The following is a 24,010-nucleotide window of genomic DNA, read 5'->3' on the forward strand; positions in this document are numbered from 1 at the left end:
GTGGCCCTTTCAAAATTTCCCCAGAGGAAATGTTCTAGTTAGTATTATTATATTATTATTATTTGTAATTATTATTAATATTATTATTATTATTATTATTATTATTAATAATAATAATAATAATAATAATAATAATAATAATAATAATAAATATTATTTTAAAAATATATATTATTTTTATCTGTCGAATTACTTATTATATTTAATCTTTTTTTGTTAATTTATGTAATTTAATTTAATCAGTTTTACCCTGTTGCCTCTGCTGATTCCTCACTGTAAACATTTGTGTCACATTTTATTTGTATTAAAAGTCAAATAAAGTCTGATTGATTCATTATCGATGTAAATAAAACATAAAAAGATTCACAAAGAGAACAGAAGTCGGTCACTCACCAGCTGCTCAGACTGAAGTTTGTCTCTCCGTCAGCAGGCGGCGCTGTCCAGCTTCAAACCACAAACAAACTGCTGCTGCTTTCATTTCTCCATCACAAATAACTTTCTGTTTACTGTAAATATGAACTTTTTAGGCCGACTTTGTAGGATGAAATGAAACATACATAAAGCTCAAAATAATCATTTATTTCCTGAATAGTAACATTTTAAAGATCAGAAACAAACGATGAAACAATGATTCTGTGTTTTGCTGCATGTTTTAACTCTTTGGCACCTCGCTGATGTTTATTTACATAAAAAATAAAATGAAAAAAACTATGAAAAGTTGCAGTTTTGGTCCATAAAACCTGAAGATAAACACAAAAGGTTAAAGTGCTGCAAACATCAGCTACATTTACACCTGAAACAGTGATCCTGTTCTATAGGAGACGTCTAGAAAACTAGTAAAAGTTTGTTTTTCTGCTCTTTCATGGTACAAAACGAACCCTAACATCCATTAAAGAGCACCTCCTACAAAATAAAAGCACCAAAGCTTTGTGGCAGCAGATTACAAACTTTTTAACTGTGTTGTTTGTGTGTTTTTTTTTTTGTAATTTGGGTGAACTGGCCCTTTAAATATAGAGACAGTGGGAGCCGCCCTGCTTTAAAAAGATAAAAACTGTACAATCTACAGTAACATACTGATAACTGACCGCTATACAGATGGAGAACACGTCTTCATTCCTCTGGAGGGAGAGCGTGTGTGTGTGTGTGTGTGTGTGTGTGTGTGTGTGTATGTACACGCTGCTGTCCCATCATGCATCATGTGTTCAGCAGTTCATTGTCCTCGTGTCCTCGTCTTCATCCTCTGAAGGACGCTGGTCTCATCTTCATCTCAGCGAACGGGATGGAAAACTCTTTTCCTCTCCAGGCGGTCCAGATCACACCCTGACACACACACACACACACACACACACACACACACACATACACACTATCGTCAGAGTTTGAACTTTCCGACGGTCCTTGAATGCATCATGTGTGACGAATGCTTCCGTTATAAAAAGTGACCAAAACTTGTGTTAAAATGTTGATATTTGTGTCAGAATGTCTTACACAGAGCCGAGAGGAGAGGACAGGAGAGGCTGGAAACATGACAATACTTTAATATGTACAATATGTGGAGCTTATAAGTAATTTTACATCCTTTTCCGTCAGTTTTTGATTTTTGGGGGGGTAATTTGGGGAAATTTGTGTCTTATTTGTCATTTTACGTCTGTTTTGGTAAATTTACATCTTTTTTGGTAATTTTGGGAAATTTTGTGTCTTTTATTGATAATTATTGGAAAATTTGTGTCTGTTTTTGGTAATTTTACGTCTCTTTTGGGTCATTTTGTGTCTTTAATGGAAATGTCTTTTTTTGTCATTTATTTTTCCAACATTATGACACTTGTGGGTACTTGGAAAAGTGTTTACATGTAAATTCCATTTTATTCCATTTAAAAAAAACTATTCATCAGAGAAATTCAACCTGCCTTTTTTATTTTCTTTTTTCAGATTTCTGTCATTCTAACTGAGTTATTCTGCACAAAGACGTGTTTGAGTTGTTTCCACTTCTAGTCATTATTGTGCTGATTCCACAGAGCTGCAGGACTTATAAAATCTATGTTGCAGTGAAACACAAGGACACAGAGAGGAGAATGTAAAAAGAGAAAAAAGTGTGTTAACCCTCTGGAGTCCACGAAAGCACTGGAGCACAACTTCTTCATGACGTCAAAATAAGACACAAAAATTACCAAAAAAGACACAAAAAGACACAAAATGACTAGAAAAAAGACACAAAAATGACCAAAAAAAGAGACAAAATGACAAAAGAGACAAAAAAAGAGACAAAATCACAAAAAGAGACACAACAGACACAAAATGACCAAAAAAAGAGACAAAATGACAAAAGAGACAAAAAAGAGACAAAATCACAAAAAAAAGACACAACAGACACAAAATGACCAAAAAAGACACAAAAATTACCAAAAAAGACACAAAAAGACACAAAATGACTAGAAAAAAGACACAAAAATGACCAAAAAAAGAGACAAAATGACAAAAGAGACAAAAAAAGAGACAAAATCACAAAAAGAGACACAACAGACACAAAATGACCAAAAAAAGAGACAAAATGACAAAAGAGACAAAAAAGAGACAAAATCACAAAAAAAAGACACAACAGACACAAAATGACCAAAAAAGACACAAAAATTACCAAAAAAGACACAAAAAGACACAAAATGACTAGAAAAAAGACACAAAAATGACCAAAAAAAGAGACAAAATGACAAAAGAGACAAAAAAGAGACAAAATCACAAAAAAAGACACAAAATGACCAAAAAAGACACAAAAATGACCAAAAAAGACACAAAATGACCAAAAAAGAGACAAAATGACAAAAAAGACACAAAATGACAAAAAAAAGACACAACAACAGACACAAAATGACCAAAAAAGATACAAAATGACTAGAAAAAAAGAGACAAAATGACAAAAGAGACAAAAAAGAGACAAAATCACAAAAAAAGACACAACAGACACAAAATGACCAAAAAAGACACAAAAATTACCAAAAAAGACACAAAAAGACACAAAATGACTAGAAAAAAGACACAAAAATGACCAAAAAAAGAGACAAAATGACAAAAGCGACAAAAAAGAGACAAAAGCGACAAAAAAAGACACAAAATGACCAAAAAAGACACAAAAATGACCAAAAAAGACACAAAATGACCAAAAAAGAGACAAAATGACAAAAAAGACACAAAATGACAAAAAAAAAGACACAACAACAGACACAAAATGACCAAAAAAGACACAAAATGACAAAAAAAAGACACAACAACAGACACAAAATGACCAAAAAAGATACAAAATGACTAGAAAAAAAGACACAAAAAAGACGAAAAAAGACGAAAAAAGACAAAAAAAGACACAAAAAAGACATGAAAAGACATGAGAATGATTCAAAAATGGAACCAATAGTCGAAGACTCCATAGAGTTAACCGTTGCCGTGGTTACCTGGTGGTTGACGTCGGTGCCGTAGAGCCCGTTGAGGTTGGCCTCGTGGCAGTTCTTGTACCACCAGCCGCCGCGGTAGGACATGGCGCAGCGGGTGATGAAGGGGCCGAGGTCCCGGTCCTTGGTGGAGAAGATCCGCTGGTTGTGGTAACTGAGAGAGTCGCCTGAGAACAGGAGCAGGACAGAGATGGTTAGAGGCTCCTAAAGGTGAATAAAGTCTCTGCTCAGTCGTTTCCTGCGTCCTCTGACCTGCGGTGCCGCTGTAGCCGCCCACCGTCAGCTTGTAGTTCCTCTTCGCCACCTCGAACGTCGAGTATTTGGCGAACACGGCGCCGTTTTTATCTCGCAGGTCGACGCGCAGGTTCATCCTGGTCATGGTGGTCAGGTTGTGGAGGTTATCGAGACCTGAGGGAGAAAAATCAGTTCACTGGATTAGATACATGATGGAGGAGAATAAAGCTGTTAAAAAAACACAGAGACACAAAGAAACTGTTCACTGTTAACCTCTGAACCCCAACGAGCCGTTTCAGGGAGTTTTTTCGCTCTTTTTACATTTTCCTCTCTGTGTTCTTGTGTTTCACTGCAATATATTAAATCTCTATGAATCTATAAGTCCTGCAGCTCTGTGGAATCAGCACAATCAGAACAACTGAAACACGTCGTTAGAATGACAGAAATCAGAAAAAAAGAAAATTGAAAAAAACAGAATTTATATTTAAACACTTTTCCAAGTGCCCACAAGTGTCAAGAACATACAATTACCAAAAAAACACAAAAAAGACCAAAAATGACACAAAATACCAAATTAATACACAAAAGACACAAAAAGACCAAAAAAAGACACAAAAAAGACACAAAAGACCAAAAAACAACATAAAATGACCAAAAAGCTCCACACATTGTCCATATTCTCAGTATTGTCACGTTTCCAGCCTCTCCTGTCCTCTCCTCTCTGCTCTGTGTAAACAGCCTCTCCTGTCCTCTCCTCTCTGCTCTGTGTAAACAGCCTCTCCTGTCCTCTCCTCTCAGCTCTGTGTAAACAGCCTCTCCTGTCCTCTCCTCTCTGCTCTGTGTAAACAGCCTCTCCTGTCCTCTCCTCTTGGCTCTGTGTAAACAGCCTCTGGTCACTTTTTGTAAAGGAAACTAACAGATGATCCATTCAAGGACTGTTGGAAAGTTCAAACTCTAACGATAATGCCTGTTTTTACAGTTTATTTCTATGATAAACGGTGTATTTTTGGCTATTTGTTTTTAAAGAAAACATCTAAAATAGCCAGCAGAAACTCCACATTTCTTGCTACTTAACTGACCAAAACGTTCACATTTCTCTCACAAGTCTTGGGGTTTTTTGTGGTAAATAAACAGTTTGCAGTGTTTCGAAGGTAAAAACACAGATTTAATTTAAAAAGGCGTCTCACCGAGCCAGAACTCTCCCGTCAGACTGCCGAAGCCTCTGGTGTAGTCCTTCCAACCTCTGAAGAAGTTCTCAGAGCCGTCCTTCCTCCTCTGGAACACCTGCACAACGGGGACGCAGACTCCATTAAACAGCCTGAGGACGTTATAAAGACGTTATAAAGACGTTATAAGGACGTTATAAGGACGTTATAAAGACGTTATAAGGACATTATAAGGACGTTATAAGGACATTATAAGGACGTCATAAAGACGTTATAAGGACGTTATAAAGACGTTATAAGGACATTATAAGGACGTTATAAAGACGTTATAAAAACGTTATAAAGACGTTATAAGGACATTATAAGGACGTTATAAAGACGTTATAAAGACGTTATAAGGACATTATAAGGACGTTATAAAGACATTATAAAGACGTTATAAAGACGTTATAAGGACGTTATAAAGACGTTATAAGGACGTTATAAAGACGTTATAAGGACATTATAAGGACGTTATAAGGACATTATAAGGACGTCATAAAGACGTTATAAGGACGTTATAAAGACGTTATAAGGACATTATAAGGACGTTATAAAGACGTTATAAAAACGTTATAAAGACGTTATAAGGACATTATAAGGACGTTATAAAGACGTTATAAAGACGTTATAAGGACATTATAAGGACGTTATAAAGACATTATAAAGACGTTATAAAGACGTTATAAAGACTTTATAAGGACGTTATAAAGACGTTATAAAAACGTTATAAGGACGTTATAAAGACGTTATAAGGACGTTATAAAGACGTTATAAGGACGTTATAAAGACGTTATAAAGACGTTATAAGGACGTTATAAGGACGTTATAAAGACGTTATAAGGACGTTATAAGGACGTTATAAAGACGTTATAAAAACGTTATAAGGACGTTATAAAGACGTTATAAAAACATTATAAGGACGTTATAAAGACGTTATAAAGACGTTATAAGGACGTTATAAGGACATTATAAGGACGTTATAAAGACATTATAAAGACGTTATAAAGACGTTATAAACACGTTATAAACACGTTATAAACACGTTATAACCGTCCTCCAGCGGGGACAGCGTACCGTCCAGCCTCCTCCGTCCGTCTCCATGTCGCAGTAAACCATCATTGGCGTCCCCAGTTTCCCCCGAGGGAAGATCTCCACCTCTCCGGAGGTCCTGATGCCGTTCTGGAGCTCCTGGGAGCAGTCGGAGGGGAAGGGGAACCTCAGGGGTCCTGGGGACGGAGACAGGAGGACGTTAGCTCTGATCAGAGGACACATTACCAGCAGTAAGACCTGTGGACTGTGGGGACTGTGTGGACTGTGTGGACTGTGAGGACTGTGGGGACTTTGTGGACTGTGGGGACGTTACCGGTGGTGAAGTCGGTGGCGATGGCGGCTGTGTAGCGTCCTCCGTCCTCCGCCTGCAGCTGCACCGTGTATGAGGACCCCGGGTGGAGTCTGGTCAGGTTGAACGCCGTGACAGAGGCGTCCACGATCACTTCCTGTCACCAAGAAGAAGAAGAAGAAGAAGAAGAAGAAGAAGAAGAAGAAGACGCTGGAGTGAAACGTGCTGCAGACTTTGTGTCACACAGTCTGGAACTGGCAGGCTACGACAATCCTTCAATATGTACAATATGTAGACTTTTTGGGTCCTTTTTTTTTGTCTTTTTCTGTCTTTTTTTGTCTTTTGCATGTTTTATTTAGTCTTCTGTGTCTTATTTCTTTTTTCCCCTCACCTTCATGTCCTGCCCGTCGGTCTGGTAGGTGAGTCTGTAGCTGCTGGCCGGCTTCAATGGAGGTTTCCAGGTCAGCTGAGCCGTACGGGGACTCACTCTGTCAGCCTGGAGGTCACGGGGACCGTCCCCGATACTCCCTGGAGAGAAGAGGGAGTTAATACACTGTCCAGGCTCAGGGAGTCTGTGTGTGTGTGTGTGTGTGTGTGTGTGAGGACATTTTTGCAAAGTGAGGACATTTCAGCTGGTCCTCACTTCTTTAAAGGCTTTTTTTGAGATTTCAGACTTTGTTTTAAGGGTTAAAGGTTACATGATAATGATAATTAACTGAAACTGTATTGTGTGGTTACAAAACTAACTAAAATTATAATGAAAATGTCCTTCGTTTTCATCTTTGTCAACTTTTTTCATACATAATGAAGATGGATCAGACAAAGGAAATAAAGGCAAAATTTACTGTGACCTCTTTTAATCTCCCACCAAACAAATACCCCATTACAAAAAACTACAACTAGTAAAAACTAAACTAAAACTAGTAAAAACTAAACTAAAACTAAAGCATTTCAAAAATTAAAAACTAAACTAAAACTAGCAAACTCACTCTAAAAACTCATTAAAGCTAACTGGATTTGAAAACAAAAATTCACAACGAAATTAAAACTAAAACTAATGAAAAATCCAAAACTATTATAACCTTACAAGGGAATTCACTGTTCCAATGAGGGTCCTCACAAAGATAGAAGTACAAGAATGTGTGTGTTACCTCCGGCGGTGGTGAAGCTGGTGGAGGTCTCCGTACTCTCGGTGGTCCCCACATGGCTGCTGATGGTGACAGTGTAGGTGGTGGACTCCTCCAGACCGACCAGCTGCTGCTCCGCTGAGTTCCCAGAAACCGTCACCCTCAACTCTGAACCTGGACCAGAAACAACCAAACAGACTCATCACTGCTTTATCCTCACGTTATTCTGCAATATTTACATTTTCTACTTTCCACATTGACTCCACTACAACTCCACAATTATCTGATCACTTTAATTACTTTCCAGGTTATCAGGTTGTCAGATTAATAATAGAAAATTAAATGAAAAACTAAATGATGGTGATTATGATTCTCAGGTAAATAAGGTACACAGGTGTTCTCAAAAAAGCAGCTTTTTCTTTGCATTTTGGTCTTTTGTTCACACACAAACTCTGTGTGAACAAAAGGGGATCAGAAAAAATAAGATCATTACCAGTCATTATGAAGAGAATATTTTTTAGAAATAATAAGACTTTTTCATGAAGTTTTTCATTATAATGAGATACTAAGTCATTTTTCTGCCTTTGGAGTTTTGTCTGTTTCTGACTCCTTTTTTAATCACTCAAATGTCCGCCATGCCATGCTGGTGTCTATTATTTCAGCACAACCCCACTTTTATGAACAGATCATTATTTTTTCACTACTGGATCAACATATTTAACCCACCAAAAACCATTAAATCTTATTTTGAAAATCCAAGTATTGGTCACAAATCTAACATCAGAGAGGTAGAATGAGGCAAAAAACTAGCTCTATATTTTAATATTAAATATATTTGAGCTTGTCTCCAGTTTTACTTCTTCTATCATCATCAAAGAAGAACTGTCCTTATGGAGTTTGAAGCAGAACTTTATAGTGAAGCTGACAGCAGGAAACACGCTGCTGAAGGTTTTACAGCGTGACGTCATGAAGGAGTCATGTGATGTGATCACAACAACATGAAGTCAGGATTGATCTATGTTTATGAGGACGTCCAGTACTGCAGTAACAGACTCTCACCGGTCCCAGCTCCATAAACGATGGCGTATTTGTCGACTGTAGCCAACGCTGGACGCCACAACAGCAACGCCTTGTTGTCTGTGATGTTGACGGCCCGCAGGTCAGTGGGCGGGTCAGGGCCTGACAGAGATAAACATAAACATAAACATAAACATAAACATAAACATAAACATAAACATAAACAGAGTCATAATCATTTTATTTTACTGGCACTAAAACCGACATACTAAAAGGACAGTCTGGACAGCTGCTCAGTTTATGTTTATTTAGATGATCGAAGCCACCAGACTCCATTGACGAAAACAGTGATTTTTGTTTGTGTTATTGTTTGATTTTGGTGAATCTGAACTAAACTTTTATAAACTCCAAAGTCACACATTAACACAGACAAACCAACCGTTTTTCAGCACAACGTCACCTATATGACCTGATCATATAGGAGCGTCACTTCACCAGATATGATGAAACTGACATTTTAAATATGTTTACAGTGCAGTAACTTAACATATTTCATGCTTAAATGCATTTTTAACAGCATAAATAGGAATACAAAAGGTTTGAAGCAATTAATAAATAACCACTTACTGTGATTTCTTTTTTATCAGTGCAAGAACAGCAGACCAACATTAATAGCAAGAAGTCATTTTGTGCATTTTTACACTGCGCTTTTAAGATTTCATGCTCAAATGCATGTAGTTGTACTGAGGGCCACTTCAAGTGAGGGTGAGGGCCGTATGTGGCCCCCGGGCCTCATGTTGCCCCTCCCTGACTTAGTAGATCAACATTTCAAACCCAAAAAACAACCAAAAATTACTTTGGTAATCGCTTACATCATTAATTGAGCAAAATTATTAGAAATTTGCAGGTTCAGACTGCACAAAACTGAGTTTCCTTTGTGTTTTTTGTCTTTTATATGATTAACTAAATGTCTTTTTTTCCCTCTTTACATTAGGTTCTGGGAAACAAATTACATTTTTATGCCATCACAGGACCTCAGGATCTAATTAGGAGCCACAATCTGCTGCGTTTTAGTCAAAGTTTGGTCAAAGTATAAAATATAACCTACCCCGAGTTCAAATTTGATGAAGATATCCAAAAAAAATGACTATTTTACACAGGTTTTTATAATTATCATAATAATAATTTGATTTCTTTGGTTCATTTCCTGTAATTGGGTCAGATTATATTCTCAGTGAATCAAACAGAAGTAGAGCTGGTTTGTAAACAGGCTCAGACTCTCCAACAGGAGGATTTAGACCCGTTGTTTGGGTCCAAACAGACTAAACTCTGAGTTGTGAAAGCGTCTCAAACATGTTCTGAGTCCATCTAAAACCTGACTGACGACACCATGTTGGAATGATGAAAGCAGCCAAAGAAACACCCAGAGAGACGTTTCACACCGTGGAACAGATCGCTTCAGTTCCTCATCAGTTGTGAAATATCACAGATCTCTGAACTCCTCGGAGATTAAAAAGATGCTCAGATAGTTTCCAGACGCAGCAGCAGCACCTGCTGCAGAGATCATAAAGACTCTGGACCCCAGAGAGGAAAAACTCACCACTACATGCAGGGAAATGTTCGATTTCTGCTAAATATTATAATTATTTTATTCCTTTTCCTCAACAAAACACGTTCTTTTGATCGTTGGTCCCCTTGTCAATTAAAGTTCATTTAAGTTTCTACTTAATTTATTGTTTTAAATGATATAGAATGAAAATTAGATTATTTTTCTTGAAGTTGAAAGAAGTAGGACTTCCTCTTCTTCCTCCTTTTCTGACATTAAATATTTATTTGGGCTTTGTTATTTTGTTTATTGTGATTTTGCTAAATTTCTACAATTTTTTATTTTTATTTTTTTGTTTGTTTTGTTTAGATAATATTTTATTATATTCAGTGCTTAACACATTTATTAGACCGGCGGTTTGTGTCCTAAATTGACAGCATCAGTAATTAAAAATCATGTTTTATGTTTTTATGAAGCTCTTTAACAAAAATTATATCTTTAAGCTAAATTATAATTATTACTGGTATCCATGAATTTTCAAAATTGTCAGAATAGTAAAGCACATTATTATTTCTTGTTGTTTGCAAAATAAAAAACAAACTAAACATTTTTAGTTTGAAACAAGCTTTTGAAAGATTTCTAAAATATTTATGTTTTCTCATTTTTATGACAGATAGAAAAGTTTATTTATGTCAGTAATTCACTTCAAAAAGATGAAATAACAAATTATATAGATCCATTACACACAGAATGAAACATTTCATGTCTTCATTTATTGAATGTCTCTAATTATAATGAGTATTTCTTACATTTAATGAAGACCTTAAATTCAGTGACTCAAAAAAAAATGTAATATCACAAAAGACCAATTTTAAAAAGTGTGTTTAATATGTAAATGTTTCCTCTGAACAGTCTGTCATCTTTATGACTCAATACTTGGTTGGAACTGTTTGACTTGAACTACTGGAAATTGACTTTTCATCATATTCTAATGGATTCAGATGCTCCTGTAATTGTTTATTATTTCTATGAATGGTTTGTTTTGAACATCTTTGAATAAAGAGATCAATCAATCAAAATCAGACTAACAGAGGGATATTTTAAAATCAAAGATATTCCACTGAAAAAAAACAACAATATCTAATATTTACTGCATTCAGGAATGTTTCCCCTCAGCTCAGTAAACACAGTAAACACAGTAAACAGAGTAAACACAGTAAACAGAGTGAAACACAGTAAAACACAGTAAACAGAGTGAAACACAGTAAAACACAGTAAACACAGTAAACAGAGTAAACACAGTAAACAGTAAACAGAGTGAGGCGGCATGACTCACGTGTCCTGACGGCGTCTCTGAGCGGGTCGCTCTCGTCGAGGCCGAGGATGGAGATGACGCTGACCTCGTAGGACGAACCAGGAGAGAGACGAGACAGAGAGAGGGACGAGTCGTCTCGGTCCACAGACACAGAGACAGGCTCACCTACACACACACACACACACACACACACACACACACACACACACACACGATTAGAGAGGTTTATTTGAGTTGTTTGTGTTGTACTGGGAGGTTTGTAACACTGGGAGAGTTAGTTAGTATTGTTATAATTCAATTTTTGCTTATTATCTTAATCTGGATTACTCTCTTCTTTAGCTGCTGCAATGCCCCAATATATCCCATTGCACACTACACACATTGCACATAATAATACATACATATACACACATATATATATACCTATTTACATATATATATTATATTAATTTGATTTAATTACAATTCAAGGAAATATGGAATTTTTTTAATCCTGTTCTTTTTTTATTATTTATTTAAATTTGTGTGTTTTAAGTGTTGAGAATGAGTGCAGTGAGGATAAAAAACATTTATTTTGAAAAAGGAAACAATGTTTTGAAATGTATTTTACGATCTGACTTTGTATTTAATTATTTATTTGAATTTTTAAAGTTATTAAGATGCTTTTATTTCATTGTTACCCCTTGTGTGCCTGTTTTAAATAGCCTCCTTGTTGTTTTTTCTCATAGAAAACTGCATTTTTTGTCATAAAAGGTGTTCAATAACTAAACTTTGTGACTGTTATTATAACTCTCTGTGGAACAGGTTATTAAACAGTTCCTACCTTCCTCTGTGTGTGTGTAGGTGACTTTAAACCCGCTGATGGCCGACTTTGGTTTGGTCCACGACACCGTCAGAGAGTTCTCCGTCAGCTCGCTGAACACGATGTCGGTGGGAGGCTCGGGGCCTGAACGGCACCAAGAAAACCATGAGAGAGGCGGAGGAAAGAGAGGGAAGAAGGGACAGAACAGGAGGAAAGATGACGAGAAAACAGGAGGTGAAATAAAAGGAATAAAAGAAAAACTGTGGACAGAAAGTGTGGCAAGTTTCATGAGAAGATGACAAAAGTGGCCACTAAAAGAGTGAGAACAGTGTTCATTATTATTTATTCATCCACACGTTTGCCATTAGTGCTCCGGTGAGTTTCTGTGTATATATGTACAGTGCAAACATATATACAGTATACAAAATCATATACAGTCATTAATTATCATGACAGTGATGATGGATCCTGGACAGCAGCGAAGGAAAGAAAGATGATATTTAATTAAGTTAGCCGGTCGGTCAAACCTGGAAATAAAAAGCGTGGCAGGATGTGAAAGATGTCAAAACAAAAAGGAAGAACAAGATGAATGAAAACAAAAACATCCAGATATTAATTCAACACAGTCAGATGGTTTAAAGCGGTGGGAAATTATTGTTTTGTGGACATTTTTAATCTCACTGCAGTGTGAAAACTCTAAGAAGAGCTGGGTATCACTCAACATTTATGCCCTAAATACAATTATTGTTGCTTTTTGCAGCTTTTACTTTAATAAATAAGTACTAAAGAGTCTTCTTTGCAGTAAAACCTCATCTGGTGAAGTTAAATATGAATCATACGTTCGATCTTTTTGACATCCAGACCTATAAAATCACAAAATATCCACATTTTTGATAGTTTTGTCTCATAAATTAATGATATTAAAGCTTTAAAGGAGTTGGAAATTATTATTTTGTGGACATTTTTAACGTCAGTGAAGTGGAAAAACGCTAATAAGGGCTGGGTATCATCATATAATATCTTAATATATTGTGTACTTATTGCTAGAGTCTTCTCTGCCAAAGCTACATGTTAAAAAATATATATAGTAACATTTAAGTAGTAATATAAAACCCCCCAATTTTAATAAAATGAACTAGAAAAAAAACAAAAAACAAGAATAACAATGGCATTTTCTGCAGAAATATAGCAAATTCATTTCAAGAAAGTGTATTATTTATTATTTAGTTTATTGTGATTTTGCTAAATTTCTGCCATTTTTGTAATTTTATTTTTTATTGTTTTGTTTCTATTCTATTTTATTCTATTATTAAATATTATTATATAAATAAACTAGGAAAAAAGAACAACAAAAAACAAGAATAACAATTCCATTGTCTGCAGAAATGTTGCAAAATCACTTTTAAAAAATTACAAATAAATAATAATTCAGGTCTGAAAATTAGTCGGAAGAAGTCAAAAAAAGTCCTTCCCTTTTGTTTTTCTTTTTTCTATAACTCTTTTTCCTAATATGAACCACACTGTCAATCTTTACATGTATTTTTTGACACCCAGACCTGTAAAAATCCCCAAATATCCACATTTTTGACATTTTTTCCTCATAGACTGATGATACTGAAGCTGGGTGTGAGAGGTGAAGACAGACCAAACGTAGAGAGACCAGCCGTGGTCTTACCCTGCTTGGGGTGAGAGGTGAAGGGTCAGTGAAGCTGGCTGTTAGCTTACCCTGAATGAGAGAAAACCAGAGCAGCAGTGAATGAACTGTGTTGTTATGTTGTTACTGTTGAACTCTCATTTGACGTCAACTCAGTTAAGAGACTCTGGATATATAATTCTCAGTCTGAAGTCCTGGGCCTCATTTATCAGTGTGGCTTGTAGCTGTTTGTGTGTCTGCTGACAGAAATGAAGAAATATGTATATCATTTTGTACAGTCTAGCTCTTAGATCCTTTACTTAAGTAAAAGTACTGATAAGATACTATAGATATACTCCACTACAAAGTCATGCATTGAAAATGTTAATTAAAAGGCAAATCAACACATTTTAATAAATACTTTTGCATGACTAATCAGTGAAATTTAAAATATAGCTGCATTTCTCTCACAAATTGTTCCAGCTTTACTTAAATATACTGCTGGGTACTTTAAACCAGTGATTCTCAATCAGGGTCCTTGATAGTATTTCATTTTCACGTTCTAATGACCCGTAGGGGAACTGAATAATTTTGAGTTTGAGTTAACCTTATATTCATCCTCATTAAAGCATTGTTGCATCTTTATTTCATTGATATAGTTATTACTTTAATAGTTCATTAATGAGTAATTCATGTGTAATACATTTAGTTAAAAAGGTTAAAAAGGGATAAAATATTTACAAGGAGTCATTAATTTAATTTCTGTTTACGCAAGTTAAAATACTTTGTACAGTGACTCATACAGACCACAAGGTGGCAGTAGTGTTCTACTCTAGAGTAAAAGGTTAAGAAGAAGTGTTGTTTTTTGAGAAGAAGTCAGGAGAAACGATGTTTTCAGTAGTGTTATGCCGCTAATTTTTTTTCTCTGTAATACTGCACGTTTGTTCAGTAAAAGTTTGAACGAAGAAAAGGAGTCTCCGGTTGTTTTTACAGAAGCTACAGTTAAGTCCCCACAAGCATTTCATTCACCAGCAGCTCTCTGCAGACGCTTATAATTTTACTCTAACTGCGTGTGGCTGTTAGCACTGGTGTTTTTGAATTGGACTTTTTTTTTTGCAATGAGGCTCATTTGCATAGAAAGGGGCCGATTTTGCACCAAATGTTTGCAGATTACGTCATTTAATATGTGCAAATAGAACGGGGGCACCGAGACACAATTTGCATGGCAACGCAGTTCCGGGTGCAAGTCATCCTTTGCAGGTGCTTTGAGAATTACACGGCTTGTTTTTGCCTTATTTGCACATGTTTAGCGGCCACAGATGCCTCACAGTCCTTTTGAGAATTCACCCGAGTGTATTAAGGTTTGGTGCAACTGAAAAAATGGAATTTGCATACAATTGCTCAATATTTAAATGGAAACTCCTATGTTCAGAAGTCAGACAAATAAAAAATGTTTTTGACAGACTGTCCGCGCTGTCCATCCATCCATTCTTGGCCGCTTATCCGGGGCCGGGTCGTAGGGGCAGCAGGCTAAGCAGGGATGAGAATGGATGGATGGATGTCCGCGCTGTTATTTGCAGATGATCAGATTGTATTTGTGTTTCTAGGCATAATCAACCTATGCATGGCTTGCTGTAGTAACGAAGTAGGCGTCAGTGACTTTTGGAGCTAGTGCTAGCTCGTTTAATTTGGAAAGAGTTTGCAACACTGGACACGGCTTTCCAATGTAGAAGCTTGAGCTAGTAACTGGTAACCTTGCTTTCTAACTTGCCAGTCATCCGTATGAGGAGTTTCTGGAAAGGGCTATCTGTGTATCTCAGTGCATCTGAGATTTCAGGGCTAGAGAGCTAATTCTTACTTAGGCCTTCCAGTAGTCAATAATGGAGCTGCAAGAGGGGTGGTGCCACCTGCAAAGTCCAGTTTCTTAGTAGAGTCCTAGTTGGAACATTTAATAGCAATAGGTGGTTTGCAAAATTCAGAATGCGCCGGCCACTTGAAGATGCTTGCAAAAGTTGCATTTTATGTGATTTTTGCGGTCAAGATTTTCTAAAATCAATCTGTAAATGCCAAAAATGTGATTTAGGCTGAAAGTCTCCAGTAAGACCTTACTGGAGGCGTTAATTTCCTTGATGCAATCAATACTACTCAGGACCCAGAACAACTTGAGAATGTCCTGGTTACCTAAACTGCACACAATGTTTTCAAGCTAAAGTCGGCAACATGCTAAAGGAAACTTATGATAATATTTCCCTGCAACTACAAGCCACCACAAGCTAGCTGAGTGATAATATGATAAACTGTTAATGCGCATCTGAGTTGACATCAAATAACTGTCTGTTTATGGTTGAGAGAGTGTCAATTATTATAATGTATGGGTGCTAATTCAGCGAAAGCTGATGAATGAGTGCACAAACACAACATTAACACAAAACACGACATTTTGAACATCAAGATCCACTGAAAACAAACAGAACAGGTGACGTCTTTTCCAAAACGAGTTATTAAATACAAAAATACACAGGGTGAAACTGTAAATCACAAACTTACAGTTTTCAAGAGCACAACAGCACTTCAGCTCTTGACATAAACGTGAAGGAAGCATTTAGTGGGTGAGCAGACACTTCCAGTCATTCTTAACACGAGCGACAATTAGTGAAATTATTTTTTTTACACAGGACGTGTGGCGCAGTAAAGATGTGAACAGTTTTATATTCTGAGATGGTGCAAGGTGAAAAGAGCAAGTTTTCGGCACAACATTGACAGTAATGTTGTAGCATTATGCAGTAGCAATGGAGGTTGTTCTACTGTCACAATGGCTTGTACCTGTACTGATGACAAGCTTGTGCAGTCTGGACAGAAGGCCGGGACCCTTTCCAAGCAAGGTCACGGTGTACTCCTTCAGAGGAGGCAGATTCTCAAACTGGAAGGAGCGAGCTGAACCAGGAAGAACTTTTTTAACAGTTTTATCACTTCCTAATACAGGTTTGGCTTTTGTGCCGCTTTGGATCTGTGGATCTCCTGTAGAGACACTTTCAGGTACTCTATTTTCATCTTCACTGCTTATATTTTCTAATCCCGTCATCTGACGCTTGGAGACTTCTTCCTGATCGTTCTTGCCTTCCTTCTGCTTTGGCCCCTTGTCTTTTCCAACTTCTTTGCTCGTCACAACAAAGTTTTTGTACTTCTCTTCCGGTGAGTCCCATATGAGTGTAAATCCATCCGAGGTCCGGTTCGTCACTCCCACATAGTCCAGTGGTTCCCTTGTGACTCCAGAAGATCCAGTCTGAGGTTTAGAATCACTTCTTGCCTGTTCAGATTTACTGTCAAACAACATTTTTGCAGTAGTATTTCGTTCATCTTCTCCCCTTTTGCTCCCAGTGTTGTAGCGCCTGATCTGGGTGTGATTTGTTGCGGTCATACCTCTTGTTGGTGGTTGTCTCTTTGGAGGTGTGACAGGTCTCGGGGCTCCATGTCTTGAATCAAGAGGAGGTCTACCTCTACTTGAAGTGCCAATATTTTTGCCAGCATTGACTCTCTCTTTGTGAGTTTCAGAGTTTGAATCTGGAGCATTGCCCCCTCCTTCTAATTCATTAGCCTGTGGTCTGATGGTAGAGTCATGTTCTCCCGACTGTCTAATTTGGACTCCTTGTGTAGGCATGGGGGCATCCTGTCCTCCTGATTGGTTATCTGGGATTTCAGGGGCAACCTCCTTTTCTAATTGGCTAATTTGAGTTCCAACAGTAAAGCCTCTCGTTGGCTTTCTGTTTGGGAGAAGAATAGGACCTCTCTGTGGATGTTGAGGCGGTCTCAGGTTTGCACGGGTTTTGTTTTGGAAACGGCCGCCAAACATTTGTGGTCTTCTCAGGTTGTGAATTTGTGCCAAAGTACCTTTATTTGGTGGTTGTCTATTTGGAGGTGTGAAATGTCTTGAATCAGAAGAAGTTTGTCCAGGAGTTGGTCTACCTTGACTTGTCGGGTCAATATTTTTGTGATCATTGACTCGTTCATTATGGGTGTCAGAATCAGAGTTTGTATCACGGTTGCTAGTTTCTTCTTCCACATATTTAGTGTGTTGGACTGGAGCATTGTCCCCCCCTTCTAATTTATTAGTCTGTGGTCTGGCGGTAGTGTCAGGCTTGAGCATGGCACCTATCTTTGGATGCTGAGGTGGTCTCAGGTTTGCACGAGTTTTGTTTTGGAAACGGTTGCCATACTGTTTTGGTCTCATCACGGTGTGAATTTTTGATATACCTTTTGTTGGTGGTTGTCTCTTTATAGGTGTGACAGGTCTTGGGGCTCCATTTCTTGAATCAGAACTAGCTTGTCCAAGAGATGGTTTACCTTGACTTGTTGGGTCAATATTTTCGCCAGCACTGACTCTATCTTCATGGGTGTCCGAGTCAGAGTTTGCATCCGGGGTGCTAGTTTCTTCTTCTACAGATTTAGTGGGTTGGACTGGAGAATTGTCCCCCCCTTCTAGTTCATTTGTCTGTGGTCTGGCGGTAGTGTCATGACCATCCATCAATACCCAGGCATTTGTAAATACCTCTGCAGTGTCTTCTTTCGACTGTTTAATTTGGACTCCTTGTGTAGACATGGGGGCATCCTGTTCTCCTGATTGTGTATCTGAAGTTTCAGGGCCAATCTCCTTCTCAAATTCTGTAATTTGATTTTCAACAGTAATGCCTCCATTTGGGGTTGGCTTGCGTATTGGACCTCTTTGTGGACTAGTTTTGTTTTGGAAATGGCCACCATACAGTTGTGGTCTAATCTGTGTGCGATTTGTTGCTGTGATACCACTTGTTGGTGGTTGTCTCTTTGGAGGTGTGACAGGTCTCGAGGCCACGTGTCTTGAATCGGAGGATGCTTGTTTGAGAGTTTCCTTACCACGACTTATTGGGCCAATATTTTTACCAGCATTGTCCGTCTCTTTATGGGTGTCAGAGTCAGAGTTTGAATCTGGGGTGCTAGTTTCTTCAACAGATTTAGTGGGTTGGACTGGAGCATTGCCCCCCCCTTCTAATTCATCAGTCTGTGGTCTGGCGGTAGTGTCATGGCCATCCATCAGCACCCAAGCATTTGTAATTACCTCTGCACTGTCTCGTTCTACTGATTGTCTAATTTGGACTACTTGTGTAGACATGGGGGCACCCTGTTCTCCTGATTGGATATCTGGTATTTCAGGGGCAATCTTCTTTTCTAATTGGGTAATTTGACTTCCAGCAACCATGCCTCCACTTGGCTTTCTATTTGGGAAAAACTTGCGTACGGGACCTCTCTGAGGCAGTCGCAGGTTTGGACGGGTTTTGTTTTGGAAACGTCCACCATAGAGTTGTGGTCTTATCTGGGTGTGATTTGTGGCTGTCATACCGCTTGTTGGTGGTTGTTTCTTTCGAGGTGTGACAGGTCTCGGGGCTACGTGTCTTGAATCGGAGGAAGTTTGTTCAAGAGTTGGTCTCCCTTGATTTGTTGGGTCAATATCTTTAGCAGCATCGACTCTCTCTCCATGGATGTCCAAGGTTGAATCTTGGATACTAGTTTCTTCTTCTCCATATTTTGTGGTGTGGACTGGAGCATTGTCTCCCCCATCTAAATTATTAGTCTGTGGTTTGATGGTAGTGTCATGGCCATCCATCGGCACCAAGGCACTCGGAAATACCTCTGCTGTTTCATGTTCTCCTGATTGTCTAATCTGAACTCCTTGGGTAGGCATGGGGGCATTTGTTTCTCTGAATTTGTTATCTGTGATTTCATGGGTATTATCTTCTTCTAAGTGGGTAAATTGATTCCCAACAGTAAATCCTCCATTTGGCTTTCTGTTTGGGAAAGGCTTGCGCATGGGACCTCTCTGTGGATGTTGAGGCAGTCTAAGGTTTGTCCGGGTTCTGTTTTGAAAACGTCCGCCATTCAGCTGCGGCCGACGGAAGTAAACTTTGGTGGCTGGGCGATTGGAGGAAGGCACTCCACTTCCTCTGAGGGTCTGATTAAATTCAGAGGACATGCTTGTCACAACTCTGTCTTCATTCTCAGATGCTTTTGGACCTGTACCTTCAGCTGGATTGGATTCTTTGGAACCCGAAGGAGTAGAAGTGTATAGCACTTCAGTCGAAGTTACCTGCTCTTGCCTTGTTTCTGATGCAGGATTTAAAGGCTGAGAGGGGGGTGGTGGAAGCCTCAAATTTGGACGAGCCCGGTTCTGAAGAGATCCATGGTTTTGACGACGCAGGTGTTCCCACTTTGGAGGAAAAGGGATTCGTTCTCTTTTATCCAAAGGTCCAAAGTTTGGGTTTGGGCGTCCGTGTGTTGGAGGTTTGCGACGTATAAAAGTTAAAAAGGGTGGTGGTGTTCTGTCTTCGGATGATGATAGGTCAGTTGTTCTTCTGCTGTTATCAACATCTAGTTCATCGTTTCCAGCTGAACTTGATTTCTCCGAGCTGGAAAGAGATGGAGATGGAGGTTGTGGTGATATTGATGAAGGTGAAGGTAACGATGATGGGGTTGATGAAACTAAAATTGCCAGTGACAATGGTGCTGCTGTTGAGGACAGTGAAGGTGGCGCTAATGAGGATGGTACAGCTGACGGGTCAGATGGTTGTGGTTTAATGTCTTTAGGTTGCGAACCGCCAATTGTTAAATCATTAAAATCTGGTTCATTGTCTCTAAAGGAACCTGATCTGTCAGAGCTGGAAATCGACGATGAATGTGATGATGATGGTCGTTTTCTGTCTTCGGGTGATGTAATGTCAGTCATAGTTTTGCGGTTATCGGAATCGAGTTCAATTCTTCCGACTGATCTTGATTTATCTGAGCTGGAAATTGATGATGATGAACGTGATGTTGACCAGGGCGACAATGGCTTCAGTCCACCTAAAATCTTCTTCCTCACTGTTTCTGCATGAACAGAGACGTCATCTGGTTCCGAGAGGTGCACTGAGAAGGTTGTGATATTTAATTTGCCTAAAGTGTCCGTCAGGAGTTTACTTAAAGGATCTGGTGAATAGTCGAGGTCTGTCTCTGCAGATGAGGAAACTTGATGTGAACCTGGTGTCAGTTCTACCAGCGCTGTTCCATCCCCTTTACACCCGCTGCCTTTCCCCCGATGGGGTAATCTAAAATGCGTCACTTTCATTTTGTTCATACATTTCTTCTCTTGGCTCGGAGCGGCCCTTGTTGGCGCTGAAGTCACTGGAGCGGCGTCATTGCCTTGGTCTGCTGTGCCAACATCTGGTTGCTCTTTGGAGCCGACAGCAACAGTTGGTTCCTCTGAGGTACTTGAATCAGTTTCAGACAATATAGCTGGATTCTTGTCTTCACTCCTCTCGGGGCTTGATGCTTCTACACTCGGGTCTTTCACAGTTAAAGGTATTGTCTTGTCTCTGATAGTGGGAACACCTGGTTTAAGTTTTTTGGGTACTACTGGTACCTTCTTCTTCTGCCCCACAGGGGGCTTTTTCAAAGGGCCTTGGCCAACCTTTCGCAGTCCAGGCACAACTCTGGTTACGTTGAAACGGAAAGGGCCATTTGGCTTCCTGTACAATGTGGTCCTTTTAGGAACATTGGGCCTGGTGCCATTTATTGTCATCTGTCTGCTGACCAGTGGTTTAGTTCTTGCAACCACAGAGGTTGTGAAGTCTTTGTTAAGTCCATCAATATCTCTGACTTTTACAGAGTCAGTCTCGCTCCCATCCTGTTGGTCAAAGACTTGAATCTTAGGTGATGGGTTAATCTCTTGGTCTCTGTCGCCAACATCTCGTCCAGGTGTGACCTGCGTGGTCAAAGCCGCCATTGTAACCCTTGGTACAGTCTTCCCTAAAGGTGTAAGGGAGTGAGCATTTGGATTCAGTGTTAAGGTCATCAAATGAGGCTGTTGTTAATAATCCAGAAGATATCACATCTAATAAAGGATGAAAAGCAGTTTTAATATTCATTATGATACTTTTAACAGTAGTTTGTCAATTATCATGCAAGAGCAAACAAACAGCTCGGTGGTGTCCATATAGAACCTGCAAGGAGAAAATTGAAATATAATTAATGTTAAGCTGGGCAGAGGAATTCAACAATGAGTCTGTATCACTGTTGAGGGGGAAATATAATGACTGAGTTCAGGAAAACAGAGCAGTTTAAGGAATAATTATTTCTGAGAGTCATTATTTTTGCTCCTGGGTTCGTTGAGGCTGCACCTTGCTTCAATAACTTTTATGGTTACGTTTCCCCGCAGTGTAATGGGTTTTAAATGAAGTGTTCTATTGAATAATGAGGTGTCTGGACACATAAAGTTTCACTTAGCCAAAACAATCTGTTCTCACCTGAACACAGTGTACAAGAGAACATTCAGCTTACTCACCCTGATAAAATTCAAGGCTGAAATATCCATGAATGTAACTTGTTTTTTTTTAGAGTTTCTTTGAATTCTTTAACTGCTTTGCACAAAGGCTAAAATGTAGATGGTAAGTCCGGTGTTATTTGATATTTTTCAACAATACTAGTTTGTCTCTCAATAGTTTCTGGCTTTGTGTCTGAGGTTCTCTACTCCAGTTCCATAGGTTCCTACAGAAGACGTAAATCTTTATAAAAACCTCACTACTGTGGCACAGATCGGATGGTCGAAGGTTGTATCCCCGACCATGGCAGTCTACACGTCGAAGTATCCTTGGGTAAGATACTGAACACCAAGTAGTTCCAGATGTTGCGTCATTGGAGAATTAATGATTGTGAGTGGTAATTTACTGGCGACCAGGTGGCGGTTTGTAGGGTAGGGTATGACTGTGTGTGAATGGTCGTTATGATGAGAAAAGCATTATACAAATACAGTCCATTTACTATCTTTAAAAAAGGTTTCTATAACAGCATGTCATTGTAGCTTTAATCAAACAAATCAGAGGGAAATAGTGTATTTTTTTGGGACTATAATCCACATTTGGTGCTCTAGTACAGTGGTTCCCAAACTGGGGGGCGGGACCCCTGGTTGGGGCCCAGAGTTATAAAAGGTGTGGCAAAGCTAAATTTTAATTATTTAATTGTTCTGCAATGCTAGCAAAATGTGGACAAGGTCTGCAAGCTTAACCTAAATCAGATGATGAATCTACACCAAATATCACAAAGACGAAAAACAAAGGTGTAAAATATGACAAGGCCTTTCTTGCCTATTGGTTTTATTAAAGAGAGACCTTGGTGTGCTATGTGGAGGCTGTCGAAAAACTTTGTGAACCAGAATAACTTTGGGAACCAGAATAACTTTGGGAACCACTGCTCTCGTGAGTCAAAGGTCTCAAGAATCAGGACTGTTTTATCCACCACAGAGAGACTAACTATAACAAGAGTTCATTGACCTCAACAGTTCAGATAAACTCCGTTCCTACTCACCTGGAGTAACCTGGGTGGTTGCCGGTTTGCTCCGACTCGCGTCCTTCTCCGCGACCAGTGTGATGTCATACAGACGCCCCGCCTCCAGCTGTTGGATGAGGACCGAGTCCTGGCCGGCTGGTACGCTGATCTCCTGGCTCCTCCCCGCTCCGTCATTGGGCGTGACGGTCAAACGGTACCTGTCGATCTCACCCTGCGACTCCTGCCACTGGACCACCGCAGACGTGGAGGTCGTTTTGACGACTCGGAGGTCAGAGGGACCGGAGATGACTGAAGAAGAAGAAAAATAAGAAATTAAAGCTGCAAGCAGCGATGAACGGGCCCGAGCAGGGTGGAGCCGTCGGAGGAGCCTGCCACGCTGGGTCCAGCAATCGTTGAAGGGGCGAGGTAATCAAGGACTCTCTGCTGAATACACTGACACCTCATGCAAGTCTCTACGACAAATGGTTCATTAGTTGGGAAAAGGGGGTGTGGCTAATCAAAAAAGGCGGGACTTTATGAAATATTGTTATGTAGAACTGTTCAGTGATGAACCATCATCATGTATGACAAGTTTGAGGCAGATTGGACAATGTATGGTGAAGTTATACAGTCTCGCGTTTTATGCCAAAACGCCATATTTTGCCGCCATGCCACGCCCCCATAGTGTGACGGTCTGCAAAGCTTTTATTAACTTTTGATGTCAAAGGCCTTGTGATGGTACTGAACAAGTCCGAAGTCAATCGGATAAAATCTGTAGGAGGAGTTTGTTGGCGTGGAAATGGCGAAAAACATCTAAAACGCCATTTTTAATCCAAGATGGCTGACTTCCTGTTTGTTTTTGGGTATGGCTTCTTGAGACTTTTTGGTGCGTCTTCCCATGATACATGTATGTACCAAATTTCGTGTCTCTACGACAAAACTGTTTTGGGGGCTCAATTCTAGGGGGCGCCAGTAGGTCATTTTGCCACATTTGCCCAGTTCTGAAACCAATGAAATACATACATTTT

General features: G+C 39.1%; 1 protein-coding gene across 1 annotated transcript in view; it reads right to left on the bottom strand.

The window, feature by feature from the left end:
- Positions 1–560: 560 nt before the first annotated feature.
- LOC131984378 (mucin-2-like) overlaps positions 561–24,010 on the bottom strand; it is a 61,324-nt gene continuing 37,874 nt past the window's right edge. The window contains exons 8-20 of the mRNA XM_059349223.1: positions 23,022–23,291; positions 16,482–21,467; positions 12,047–12,169; positions 11,245–11,388; positions 8,405–8,524; positions 7,370–7,519; positions 6,610–6,746; positions 6,243–6,375; positions 5,954–6,105; positions 4,859–4,955; positions 3,690–3,845; positions 3,441–3,604; positions 561–1,320 (exon numbers count right to left, since the gene is read on the bottom strand). Coding sequence (XP_059205206.1) covers positions 1,234–1,320; positions 3,441–3,604; positions 3,690–3,845; positions 4,859–4,955; positions 5,954–6,105; positions 6,243–6,375; positions 6,610–6,746; positions 7,370–7,519; positions 8,405–8,524; positions 11,245–11,388; positions 12,047–12,169; positions 16,482–21,467; positions 23,022–23,291 — 6,719 coding nt within the window. The 3' untranslated portion in view covers positions 561–1,233. The remainder of the gene's footprint in view (positions 1,321–3,440; positions 3,605–3,689; positions 3,846–4,858; positions 4,956–5,953; positions 6,106–6,242; positions 6,376–6,609; positions 6,747–7,369; positions 7,520–8,404; positions 8,525–11,244; positions 11,389–12,046; positions 12,170–16,481; positions 21,468–23,021; positions 23,292–24,010) is intronic.

The sequence above is a fragment of the Centropristis striata genome, chromosome 14, assembly GCF_030273125.1.
Source record: "Centropristis striata isolate RG_2023a ecotype Rhode Island chromosome 14, C.striata_1.0, whole genome shotgun sequence".
NCBI lineage: Eukaryota > Metazoa > Chordata > Actinopteri > Perciformes > Serranidae > Centropristis > Centropristis striata.